Source organism: Meleagris gallopavo, chromosome 1 (assembly GCF_905368555.1).
Source record: "Meleagris gallopavo chromosome 1, MGAL_WU_HG_1.1, whole genome shotgun sequence".
Classification (NCBI taxonomy): domain Eukaryota; kingdom Metazoa; phylum Chordata; class Aves; order Galliformes; family Phasianidae; genus Meleagris; species Meleagris gallopavo.
Window position 1 is genome coordinate 37,558,369 of NC_139404.1, and position 13,670 is coordinate 37,572,038.

The 13,670-nt window shown below is 38.6% G+C and overlaps 1 protein-coding gene across 8 annotated transcripts in view; it reads right to left on the reverse strand.

Moving 5' to 3' along the window:
* OSBPL8 (oxysterol binding protein like 8) overlaps positions 1–13,670 on the reverse strand; it is an 82,554-nt gene that overhangs the window by 29,121 nt on the left and 39,763 nt on the right. The window contains exon 1 of one of the 8 annotated variants that reach the window (XM_031553691.2): positions 4,775–5,017. The exons of the other annotated variants lie outside the window; for them this stretch is intronic. Coding sequence (XP_031409551.1) covers positions 4,775–4,916 — 142 coding nt within the window. The 5' untranslated portion in view covers positions 4,917–5,017. Of the gene's footprint in view, positions 1–4,774; positions 5,018–13,670 lie in introns of those variants that run through there. 8 annotated transcript variants of the gene reach the window in all.

Below are 13,670 nucleotides of genomic sequence, written 5' to 3' on the forward strand. Positions count from 1 at the left end.
CAATGTGTGTATGTAATGTGTGTGTAGGCTTTGTAAGGTTTAAAAGAACTTTTATCAATTCTCTGCAGCCATGTTTTTTGTTTAATGTGGGACTTTATTTTTTCAAGAGTAGTATCTTCACCTTTCCACAACTTACACTAAACCCAGAAGTTTAAGGCAGCACTGATTCATCTATCACAAATAAACATCTTGGGAAGTTTCTCTGAGTTATTAAAGACATTAGGACAATTTTCAGGCTCTGCGAGGAATCCAAGATTCCTGCTTTGTTTCAGTAGCCCTATTTTTTTTCTTCTTGTTTTCTACTTTATTACCTTTTGTAGAGATTCAGTTTGAAGATCAGATTTAAAAAAAAAATATGCATTGCAATACAATTCATTTTTTGTCTACCCAAATAAAGCTTCACACATCTTTACAGAAGCCCTTCTGCAGACAGTTCATTAAACCCTTCCTCACGTAATTCTCCTAACACATCTGTAAGGGATTTGTTCAGTTAAAAAAAAAAAAAAAAAAAAAAAAAAAAGGCATAATCCAGCAGGCTGTTTGACCTCAGAGAAGAAGCACCTAGACATGCAGAAGATTTGTAGCTCTAGGCAACGGGGCAAAAAAAAAAAAAAAAAATTAAAAAAAAAAAAATCACCACAAATAGATTCATCAGGATCCAGAAGTTGGAAGCCACAGAGCTGGAAGATAACAAAGGTGACCTCAAGTCTTAGAGGACAGACGTAAGTTCAGTGAGAAGTTATTAGATTTGATGCCAGTCTTAGATAGTCAAACATGCATTACAATCACAGTAACAATGTCTTCTCCTCATCCCACAGCCAAAAGCAACCAATGGTTAGGAACTAAATTCTGCTGAAAAGGTAATGCACGGATATTTTAATCACTTTCCGTGTTTCATTTATCTATTTAAACACAGACACAAAAGGGATGGGAATTACCAAGGAAGTGCTACATCAGGGTTGGGATTACAGAAGAGAAGCTCCCTTTCTGAAGCACAACAGCTTTAAGGACTTCGAGGACTTTGCACATCCTTATCTAACATACACATTTTTATTTTCATATACAAGCTTTGCATCTGTATCACCAAGCACAAATAAAGCAAGAAGGAGTGCTCTATACCCAGAGTGTCAGAAAAAGACCAAAGCTGTCTTTCTTAATTGCACCTTCTCTCTCCCAGAGCCTCCTGTCCAAGACGTGCATACATTTGCTGCTATTCAATATGTAACTGCACTCCCTCTCTTAGTCACACAAACAGCAAAATGATGGCTGGAGGGCTTGCTAGGGAATCCAGCTGCTGAAATCACAGCACTGCAGGCTCTAGGTCACTTTGCAGTACATTGACTTAGTTTATGACAAAAAGCCAAGCAGTCGGATCCATATCCTGTGCTATCCTTGTTACTCCCCTCTCAGTGGAAGGAATGAGCCAACACAGACTAGACAGAAGGTCCTTCTGCCATAAGACAACATGAATGACTTAAAAAAAAAAAAAAAAAAAAAAAAAAAAAAGAGCATGATTCGGGTGCTACCCCAGACACAGCCTTCCTCAGTGCATCTTCATTAAGATGAGGGGAATGCATGTACAGTCACTATCATGGAATGGTTTGACTTGGAAGGGAACTTAAAAGCCATCCAGTTCCACACCCTTGCCATGGGCAGAATTGCCAGCCAGTGTATCAGCCTGCCCAGGGCCCCATCCAACTTGGCCTTGAATGCCTCCAAGGATAGGTCATCCACAGCTTCTCCAGACAGCCTGTGCCACTGTCTTACCACCCGAACAGCCAAGAATTTCTTCCCTATATCTAATCCCAATCTGCCCTCTTTTAGTTTAAAACCATTACCTCTTGTCCCATTCCTACATGACCTTGCAAATGTCCCATCCCAGTTTTCCTGTAGGCCTATTTTTATTTAGGTCCTGAAAGGCCGCAATAAGGTCTCCCCAGAGCCTTCTCCTCTCCAGGCTGAACAAGCCCAGCTGCCTCAGACTGGAGACGAGTTTCAGGCCCCCGAGTAGTCCTGATTCTTCTGACATCAGTGTGAGACTAATACCTTAAGGAAGATTTGTACTGAAACATCACCAAAAGATACATATGAGTCCTAACTGAGGACAATATACACTCTGCCATGGAAATATTTGGTCAACACCATCAAAACAATTATATGCATAGAATCAGAAATAAGATGCAGTTTTCCCCCCCTCCTGATAGCAGTTATGAACTACAAGTTTCTCTACGGATTTCTATTTAAACTCATGAGAGCAATCTTCAGGTAAAACTGCCAGGGGAAAGCAAGCAAATGCAGTCTGAATCAGCCTTCAGAGCTACAGACTGAGCACCCAACATTTTTCAAGGCACTTGCAGTTGTATTTCTTTTAAGTTTCTCTGCTGTACCCTCTAGAGCAGTTTTGGATAGTAGAAACTGTCTCCAGAGCAACACCATTTTAACAAATTTCTCTCACTGCAAGCTTTGTTTTCTTAACATCACAGGCCCTGTACTCTAAAAGTTGATCCAAAACCAAGCAAGCTACGGTTCATGATCTGATCTTAGACTCCAAGGGAAACTGTCCAGGACTACATTCCTATCGAGGGCACATGGCAAGTCCAGATGAAAACTCACACTGAACTTTCAAAAAGACCTGAGAGGAGGCTGACAACTGCACACAGTTTGAACATGCAGAACTTCATAATGTAAGCTGTCCTCACAACAAAACCCATCAGTAATTGGCAGGGAGGCTGGAACTAGGTGATCTTTAAGGTTCCTGCTTATCTGAACCATTCTATGATTCTGTAACTGTTCAGAGACTGAGCTAGAGCACACTGTCAACATCAAGAGGGAAAAAAAATCTTCCAAAGTATCATCCTTGACATAAAATAGTGAGTAAGAATGATGTGAGAGTAGTGTTCAAGAATTCTCTTCAACAAGAAGCCTGTAGTAGGGTACAATTAAAACAAACGTGTTTGTTTAAGATACTTCAGTTTTGAAGCACAGCATGTGTTGGCTGTTTGAAGTCACACCTACAATCTGTCCCCCAATCAATCTTGAGTGAAGTGGGAAAGAAAAAGCAGAACAACCATGCAGCAACATCTCCATTTCAAGTACTGGTATTATGTCTCTCAACAAGTATCATATACAAGTAGGATACTTTAGCAAGAAAGAAAAAAAATAAATGTTACTTTTTAACACTATTTTATTAATACTATTTTATCTAAGAAAAAATATCTACTGACTGAAGGGTTGTTTGTTTGTTGCTTATTTTTGTTCCCAACAGCCCAAAGAACAAGTGAAAAGAGGTAACAGAATGCATAAAAAGATCACGAACAGCAAGCCAAGTAACAATATTACTGACTTGCAAATGAAAAGCAAGAAACAGACTGATTTGATTACTGGCATGGATGTGCAGTTCTGAAAGAAAGTTACTGAGCTGAAAATGGATATGCTTCTACAAGGACAAAGTGGTTATAATCTGTGGAGACAGAAGTACTAGCGTTATTTAACAAACAAGGCAGAAAAAAAGGCAAGAGTCTTTTAAGATTCAAACATCAGAGACAACAGTTTTTGACTGAGTGATTTTCAGCAGCTTATTGACAAACACTTTTAAGAATACTATTCCATATTATCTAATTCATTTTGAAGGTAGGGAGGTTCTGCCTATGTGCCAACTCCATGCTTTCCAGGTTTGACATCTTCATTTCCTGAGCAGCTTTAACAAGGCTCCTGGTAGAAGACTGACCACTTCCTGATGCAGACGGAAAGGATATTTTCTACGGTAAAACAGGAGGGCTACCAGGAGGGCTAACAGAACATGGTGTTCTGAGGAAGCACTCAGCTGCCAGCAGCTGAGCATGCCGCTCCAGCAATTCTGCAAGCCATTGTGAGCCAGTGGTGCGGGGAGCTCAGAAATCAGCAGCCCACAGCCTCCCGCGTGCACTGCACCCTGACTCTTTTTCACTGCTTCAGAGGCAGAGCTTAAAAATTGAGCGAGTTATTCTTTAGAAGGTACACAGTAAGAAGAGAAAAGTACTTTTTTTTCTCCCAACATTCCACCCCCACAACAAACTGTGCATTTGCACAGGCTCAAGACAAATCACACGTGCAGAATAATTCCAGTAAGAATGTACTATTTTTGCAGCATTGCTTTTCAGAAATAGGTGACCTTGTATTTCCACAGATCAAAGTTTCATGAAGTAAACTATTGAAATTCAAGTACCTACATCAGCAGGACACATGATAGACAACAAACCTCTAGCAATTCACTTCAGTATCCCATTACTGATTTTCAGGAGACAACAAATCCGAGGAAAAAGAGATTCAAGCCCTTTTGGATGCTAAATTTCTTAAAAGAAGTCTTGCAGTACAGACTTCAGCGAGGCTATGTTTTAGCCTTAACTCATTCTATCTTGTCACTACCTGTACTACAAGAAAAGGATTTATAAATCACAGTACAGAACTTCAGTGATAAAAGCTCAACCAACCAAACCAAAATACTCCATGAAGTATCAAGTAAACAAATTCCTTTTAAACAGATATCTGCTGTAGGATAAGCTACCTTGCTTGCCTATGTACAAACAGATATCTGCTGTAGGATAAGCTACCTTGCTTGCCTATGTACAACAGCTCTTGCTACTACAAAGTGCTGTCACTTCAATGCACGCAACCAATATTCTTTCTGATTTCTGTTAACAATTTCTACCAATATCTCAGTAGACTACTTTCATTCAAGATGAAAAATCTGAATTAGAAATTATATTATCTTCTGTACATTTTAAGAACAACAAACCTGGTGAAGCAGGTGAGAGTTCATTATATCCTCCAAAGGAAGCATTCCGGACAAGTTTTCGGCCATCAGCTCTTGCAGAAAACACAGATGAAATCCCAGCACATGAGGAAAACCTACGTCGCAGTGCACCCTCTTCCTTCATGAGTTAAGATGTTTGTACAAGGATTATGTTCTCTGTGAAAGCTGGTTAGCATTAGCTGGCTGGAACAAGAGTGTTGCAGTAACAGCCTTCTACCTCATATTCTGATGAGTAAGATACAAAAGGAAAAAAACAAACGAAGGGCATACATGAAAAATGCAGTGAAGAGACAGAGGCTGCCAAATCAGCAGCAAGCCAAGCAATATTATACTGTTCTCGTCAAATCCATTAGAACATTTAAAGGTGAACAGCTGCGTTTCAGCTTTTCTTCTCCACATACACAGAACACTTCATTTTTTTTACATCTCAGCTTTGGTCCTATTCATCTCTGCTTTCTAAGAGCACTAAAACGACCATTATTTAGGTTTTAAGGGTTCATTAAATCAAATCTTCTTCATGTTAGTCTTCCAAGTCCCAAACTTAAATTGCACTTAGGAGCTAATGTGGCTTCCCTATTTGATATTTCAGTACACAATGGGAACCTAAAAAGGAAGCCAATGTTTGCTTTATGCAGCCATGCTGAACTCCCCTGTTCAGGCACTTACCTAGCTAATTTTCACCAGCTGATTATTACGGCTTCTACATCTTCATCTCTTACTTTTTTTTAAAAGGTGAGGTTATAGCATATTCTTCTCTAACACACTGCCACATTTATTTATGTAATCTGTCTCACTCCCGGAAGAGCTGCACGAAATAAGTTCCACAATTATTTTCAATGGCCCAAGTATTTTGTGCAATGAATACAACGCTTAAACTAATCGTCCTAAATTTTAAACACAAAAAATAATTCCAGTAAATTATGCTTCAAGACTAGGAATCAGATGATCCAAACTGTTCATTGCTGGTAGCAGAACGAAGCTAGATAAGCTCTCCCTAATCTCCTTTCATGCACCCCACTTTTCACTGGCTGTTTCTCTGCCCTGTTCCATATGCTTCCACATTCCATTCTTCTATCACCTGGATCTGATAGACTCACACCATATTTCTGACAAACTACATTTTGAAACCTGCTTTCTTAGCTGGAAAGGAGAAAAACAAAACACTAAAAATAGCCTTGAAATAAAGTCTCGTGTGCTCCCTTACTTGGCACAGGAGGTCTTCTCACAAAGTGAAACGCATACCCTAAATCAAATTAGTGTAATGTGAATTCAACTAATTCTTAAATAATCCTGTGTAACCCAGCTGTTTGTGTAAAGAAATGTAGTATTTGCAGATAAGCAATCTCAGTTTGCACTGGCTTAAAGATAATACAGTAGACTGAAACATTCTTTAATTCCATGACAGGTTTAAACTGTGCAGAATGTTCATATATTTGCATCTATGAATATACTAAAATACATACAGAAATCACTGAAAATTAACTTTTCTGATTATGAAGCATAACAGCTTCCAGGATGCTATGAACTGCTACAATTTCCTCATGCCTCTTACCAGAAAAATGTTCCAATATATTTCAAGCAATGTAAGAAAAACAAAACACGAGATGGAACCTTCACTTATTTTGTATGAGAAGTGAAAAACTTATGGGCATGGTGAACAGAGAAATTAGACGTTACGTTCATTTTACTGAGAAGTGGCTACATATCCAGGGGGAAACAATAAAATCTTGAAGGTTTATCCGTCATTTCCAGCCCCATTGTCTCAGGTCCCTTGGCACTGTTTCATGTTGCCAAGCTGTACCGGAGTACGGTCTAAAACCTTTCTCCGTATGCCTTTTCCTCCATTTAGAAGAAAAGTAAAATCTTTGGCTAGCCTTCCAATTGTGATAATGTTACAGCTGCATCTCTCCTCTCTCAAGTTACCTCCCAGCCAAGGAAGCTGCTACTAAGCACCTCTTCCTTTAATCCAACAGCAGCACAGGAGCAGCAGACTCTGAGCCTTTTGTCTAAAGATGACTATCTCAGCACTACAATGGAGAGGGGAAAAAGTAGTTCATCTCCCTTTCGCCAAATCATCCTCATATCTCACTTCCTCATGCAGTGGTAGAACACTTCATACCAGGCTTTGGCTATAAAAATTCCACCTCTGGAACAGCTTGTGATTTCTTATGACTTCTAATACTTGTACATGTATGCTCAATTACTTTAAAGCAGAAGCAGATAACTGACACATTACAAAAGCTGTGAAACCAAAAGAAATCTGTAACTTTTGATAAAAAATGAGCATTCTTCTCTATAGCGTGACTGCAAATGAAAGTTTATTATCATTCTTGGGAATCAGTCTGCAGTATTAAAAAGGTTTTTGTTCCTCAGACACTCCGCACTCTAAGTTTCCAGAAACCCTCTTCATTCTCTGCAACTAATTTTATTCCTGAAACAGCCTGCGAAGATGTTTCAAGTAGCTTGGAAGCACTCTTATCTGCACATTCTGTATACAACAACAGCAAGGTGCACTTCATAAGCCACCATATATTAAACAAAATCCTTTTTCTCCCTTTTTCCAACCTAACCATAAATTAATACAGAATGAGCCAATCTATTGATATAAACATAATTAGCATTGTTCATTAAACTAACATCCCGGGGAGTCTTCTATTCTTTTGATATATTCAGTGCACAGTGCTTTAATAAATGGTATACTTAGAAAATGCACTAACATACAAAGCTTGAAAGTTTAAGAGTTTCCAAATATTCCCAAATAGAACTACAGTCAAGTCCAATGGCAGACAGTAGATAACTATCAATGTCTATGTAAACAGGAAAATAACCACACTCTGGTCTAAATGTATTCAGGTGCATGCCACAGTGCAAAAGTTAAGTATTTCATAAAAGCAGACTTAAAGGGAGAAAACATCTTCCGTTTTCTGTTTTATGTAATAGCTACATCAGCAGAAAGAAGAGAAAGTCCATGAGTGGAATACTGATCTATCTCAAGGGAAAAACAAACAAAACAAAAAATCCATTCCTAATCATAAACTATCGAACATCTTTTCAGAGAAGGAAAACTTATGCATTGTTCATATTTTCTCAAGGACAGAATATATTTCTCACATCACCTACTCAATCAGAGCTTCTTTACTAGTAAATGCTGGCTGAAAACATTGTGGTCCTGTGCATAAGGCATTCTTTCAGGATATTGCCTTAAATCTTAGCACACAAACTCTAAAAAGCAAGTAAGCAATGCATGCAGTTCCAACAACACATGAGCTCTTTTGATAAAGCATGGTTATAACCTTAAAATATTTATTAAAAAAAATAAATATCCAGTGTTGAAATAAAGCACAGACTTACAAAAAAACTTCTTGGAATTGCATAGGTAGGAATTGCCAACCATGAAAACTGAATTCTAAAAATCAAACCATATTCTAAACTATCCTACTGAGGAACTGTAAACAATTATTTTTACACAGATGTTAGTAACTTAAAATGATGAAGATTTTAAACAAATTCATACTGCTGTAATAATACAACTCTGAGAACACCTACTGATGCAAAGTAAAAAATATTTTCTCTTAGAGTTGTGCAAGCGAAGCCCAAAAATCTTAAAACCAAACTCTGTAAAAGCTGAAGGGAGGAGAAAGAGAAAGGAAAACTGATAGCATAGCAGAGAAGCTGGAAGCTTTTTACACTCACTCTTCAAGTCTGACAATAATCTGCTCTGACAGCTCAACAACATGACGCTTCCAGCAGGCTTCTCCTTCCAGTCCAGCAAATGAAAACATTGTAAATAATTTTCTACATGTAGTATATGCACATTCTGTACAGTATGCAGAAAACAGTAAAAGCAAACTGCTAGGCTACCGTACCTACAAGTAAGTTTTATCCAACACACAATTTTTGCATGTGGATTTTAAGCAAAAGTGTTCTTCTTCTATTCAAGAAAAAAAAAAGAAGATGTACTTGCCTTCAGATACTAATATTTGACTAACAAAAATGACATCTGAACCACGAGGCTACACGTTGTGCTGGCAGTTTTCAGTGGCAAATTTCTTTCACAAAATCTTCTTTTGTTCTCTACTGTTTCCAGGCCAAGTGCAGTCTAGCTGAGGAGTAATTCCAGAGGCATGCCTAAGAATGGTTTATGAAATAACACCAAGACTCCCAGCGCCTTGCTGGCAACTGTACTTGCCTCCACCTCATCACTTGCTAAGGCTCTTGTTCAGCTCCTCCCACCCAAAGCAAATAGCCTTGCTCACTCGCTGCTCAGGTTTCAGCACTTTTCATCTCAGCACTTACAGAATTCAAGGTCACAGTTCAGGTTCAAGTACACCAGCTTTCCTGAGATTTACATGGAGAAAAAGAACTCGTTTGAGAAGTTTCATAGTAATAAGCCCTACTGTGCCCTTCAAACCCAGCACCATTCTTTCACAAAGCTATAACTCACAGAGAAAGGAGCACACATAATTTACCCAAGCCACAAATGCTGGGTGGAGCAGCACTTCAGAAATGGCAAGTTTTAATAAATACACAATGACTTGCAGAGGAATGTGCCAGAGCGTGCATTACAGTAAGAAAGCAGGACATCAAGATAATACATTCAGAAGACTAATCACACACAGCTAAACATATTCGCCTTCAGTTTGGCAACATAAACCGAAAATAAATTACATAGGGTCAAACTCCTTCCCCCTCTTTTCTGTGAACAGAACCACATTAACGTTCTCCCTGACAAAAGTATCAGTGAAGCTACTCCAAGTAAGAGGCACAATTTTACAGAGGCTTCACCTGGGTGATGCTATGCACAAAGCTGAAAAATGACCACTCATGTCACTGAGGCCAGTTACCTGTGCCAGCCTGCAGCAATATACAGATAGGAATCCAGAACTACCTGAAGAACCACCAGTCCACGTGGTTTCTATACATTCCAGATTACAAAACACTTCTTCAGCATCAAAAGACAAAGTAAGACAAACTACAGCAATAGAAACCAGACAAAGTACTGAGGGTTGCAAGATTTTAGGCAGAAATAACCACGTGGCAATAGAAAACATTTCTAAGATGTTAGCTATACTTAATACGAAAGAGAAGGTGCTTGGCATCAGAAGTACCATTTGCTGCTAATATGGAATTGCTAAAACAAATTAAAAAACAAAACAAAACAAAACAAGTCTCACCAAACCTCTAGCAGTTTCCTTGTTAGTGCTGAGTCAGTTTTAAGTGAGGACGAACTAAGTTTAAAAACAAACAAAAAACCTCACATGACACGCTTGATAATAAGTTGCTCATACTATAATCAATTATTTAGTCATTCTTCAGTTTCTCTGTTCAAAGGATAGATACAGAAGAGTGAAACAGGAGACTGCATGAAGTTATTTGCACGATTAAACCTGTCTGGATGTACAGCAGAAAAGTCAAAGGAAACATTAGAAGAAAACCAGAAATCATTATCAACCATTCAATATAACCCAACTGCCCAGAAAGCAATTTGATTTGGAACCAGGCAGATGGGGAAGATCTATCATCTGCAAGCATCATATTCAAAAAGCAGTATTAACACTTTGAAAGTGCTAGTTGAAAGAAAAGTAGAAGCTGTCATTTAATCAGAGATCAGAATTTAGAGTCCTGGAACGACAGAGGTTGGAAGGGGACCTCTGGAGGTTATCCAGTCCAATCTCCGTATTCTGATAACCCTGTACCTGGAGATACGGGCACAGAGAACTTTTCTCTCCAACTCCAGCACAGACCACCTTTGCTGCTGTTTCAACTCTGTTCACTCCCATGAACAGGCTCTCACCAACCTGCCCAAAGGTCCAAAACAAAACATCCATCTCAGAAATAGCTGCTAGTGAATTAAAAAGGCTCAACTCAAATAACACAGGACTGAACTTTTCCTTCCATTGAATCACAGTAACCCAAATTCTACATCTCAAGAGCCTCCTGACGCTACCTGCCAGTGGGTCACAACAGTCACCTCCATGGGATCCCAAGTCCGGAGTGCTATGTTATTTCTTGCCATGTAATCAAGCTGTCGGCTGAGCCAACCCACCTGAAAACAAATGGTTTTAAAAGCTGCAAGTTGTATGGATTTACAGTGAACCACCTTTAACTTGTCAGCTGCTCAGGTAGATGGCAATTTTTGTAAGTCTTACGTTCTCTTGGTCAGTACAGCTGCAAAGGCATCTCATCCCTCCAGGAGTTAACAAGTGTTCTTCAGCAGCTAATGCTTGAAAACATTTAATTTTCATCCACCATCTTCTCTCTCATATAAAAAATAGTGAAATTTGTATTTTCTCTCCAAATTTTTCTCCAAAGCTTCCTACAGATTAAAATCCTACCACGTCCTTTAGATATTTACTAGAGAGCAAGCAGTATTTTAGCACAAGGTCTGCACAGCCAAAAATGCTCTTTTTTTTTGCAAAAGGAGCATCAACTTCTCCTTTCTATTCATCATGATCACCATCATTACTCACAGCACAAACGTCGTTTCCACCATCAACCCATCTCCCTGCACCTAAGCCACTCTCAGTTACAGGCAATACACATTCATCCTTGTGCAAAATGAATTAACAGCTACTACTGCTCTACTAGAAAGGAGGAGCAGATCCTGCTTCTTAGCTCAGTTCAAGCTCTTTCTGGACACCTTCGTCCAGGGCTTATCCTTATGTGACAAGCATTCACTTAGTCATACAGTACGTCAGTTTAACACATTAAAACAATCAAGCCCTTAAAATCCAACACAAAGAGCTCTCTCTCTTTCTCCCTTCACTCCTAATCAACAAACTGAAACAACTTCTTTGTAAACTTTGTAAGCTCCAGGAAATAATGTGGGGGGCAGCAAACTTCAAAAAAAGAGCAGGAAGCTGTTTATCTAGAACAAAGATTTACATTATTGTAAAATATCGCCTCCTTAATCTTTATCATGGTAACATACTTTTCCTAGATACTACTCACATTTTCACTCATTGATGCCTCCTGTAAAAATAGAAATACTGAGCTTTGATGCAATTAAATTGAGCCAGGAAGGTTGTCTGCACAGGTCACTGTTGACCACAGGAAATAAAGGAATCAGAGCTCCAAAACCCTAATGCATCATCTGCTGAGTTTACAGCCTTAAAGTGTAAGTTAGAATACTATCAACACAAGCACCACTGGTATTTGCTCTTGTTCAGGTCAGGATGATGCTCCCATTATTGCAACCTGCAAGTTGTTCAACCTGCAAGAATTCAAATTCACTAAAATCTAGAATGGTAAAATTTCCCAAAAATGGATGCAGTGAATTTTGTATTCCTCTTTGTGGATTTTCACTTCCTCACACTCTTAAAAATTAATCTCAGAGACTACTTCCCGAGGAAATAAACACACATGAATGCTACCAGCATGATCAAAACCAAAAAAACATTTCTTTTCGCCATGTATGCTTTGTAACATACGCTCAGTGGTACACAAAAAAAACAACTGCACAGCTCTCATTAAATAGCGCCATAGAGAGACGATACAAATTCCTTAAAAAAAGTCTGACATTTTCAAACACCTTATTATGAAATGCTTAATGTTGCTACCTCAATTAAATTTCTCTCTTTATCACAAGAACAACTTATCAGTTAAGCCGTATATATTTTATTTTCAAAAGAAGTTTGAAATGTTTTAACTGCATATTTACAAGTTGGAAGGTGTCCCCTTCCTGAGGAGGCTTCTGATTTTTTCATATATTTTAAGAGATCAGTATTTCTATATTAATCCCCTTTATCAAACAGAAATAAAGGGGCGTGCCGATGTCAGTCTGAGTTAACAAGATTTACAAGAATCCAATTTAGCAGAGATAATTTGTGTAACAACATAAACAGCTTACATCAACGAGCGCATTTCTGACTTACAGTTTTTGAAAATGCAGTCCCAGACTCAGTATTTCTGATGCTCCTTTTTAACCGTAATAGCATAGTTTTGTCAAAGATTCCTTTCTATTGCACTGATATTTTGGTTAAAAAAAAACCAAAAAACCCCAAAGTTTCCATATACAGCACTGACAAGTCACAGACAGGGCCAATGTGGCAGTATTAGGAAAGGACGGGTACAAACACAGACTTCAAAAGTCACAGTTAGAGATTGTATAAGGAAAAAAAGATCTGCTTTAAAAAATTTGTTGTGCATATTATTACCAAATCCTTATCTCTCTTTGATCACTTCCCACATTGATTTAAGAAGCAAAGTAGCCTTATTGAGTGAGCTGCTGAATGTAAGAATCTAGAAATGGCTGTTTAAACATATACCACAAAAAGTGGGGGGTGAGGAGGGTGGAAATCAGTAAATGTCTTCAACATCTACTCAACATGGAGCTGGTTGAGCCCACTCTCACAAGTGGTTCCTGAGTCATGATGCTGAGAATGTCTGTAATCAGAACATCATCATCTGTGCAACTGAGTTTAGAGCTCCCACAAAAAGTTGCATTGCTGGCTTTCCAGAATTAAACTATTTCTTGCATGCTATGGAGGCAACAGGCTAGTTTCTATGTTTGTTTTCATGTCACTTGAACCTCAGCATGAGTGTCTCAGTTATTATACTAGATAGCACTTCGTTTTTGTGTACTATGCGACTTAAAGCCACGACATTTGGAGGTGCAGTACTTCTAGAACAAAATATAATTGCAGCCAATCAAGTCTGGCTTATTCTGACACTAGATAAAAAGATGGGCATGGCAGAAAGAAACTGAATCCATATTAATTAAAATTACAAGTCAATCTTAGGACCAAGGCTATACAGAGCTGACTTAAACTTTCAGCACTAAAACTCTGAAGTTTCTGTTTAAACTGATGAGATCATGAAGGCATAACTCCCATGATCAGCTTATAAAACAGATCTGCACTGGAAAGGAATGAGGAAG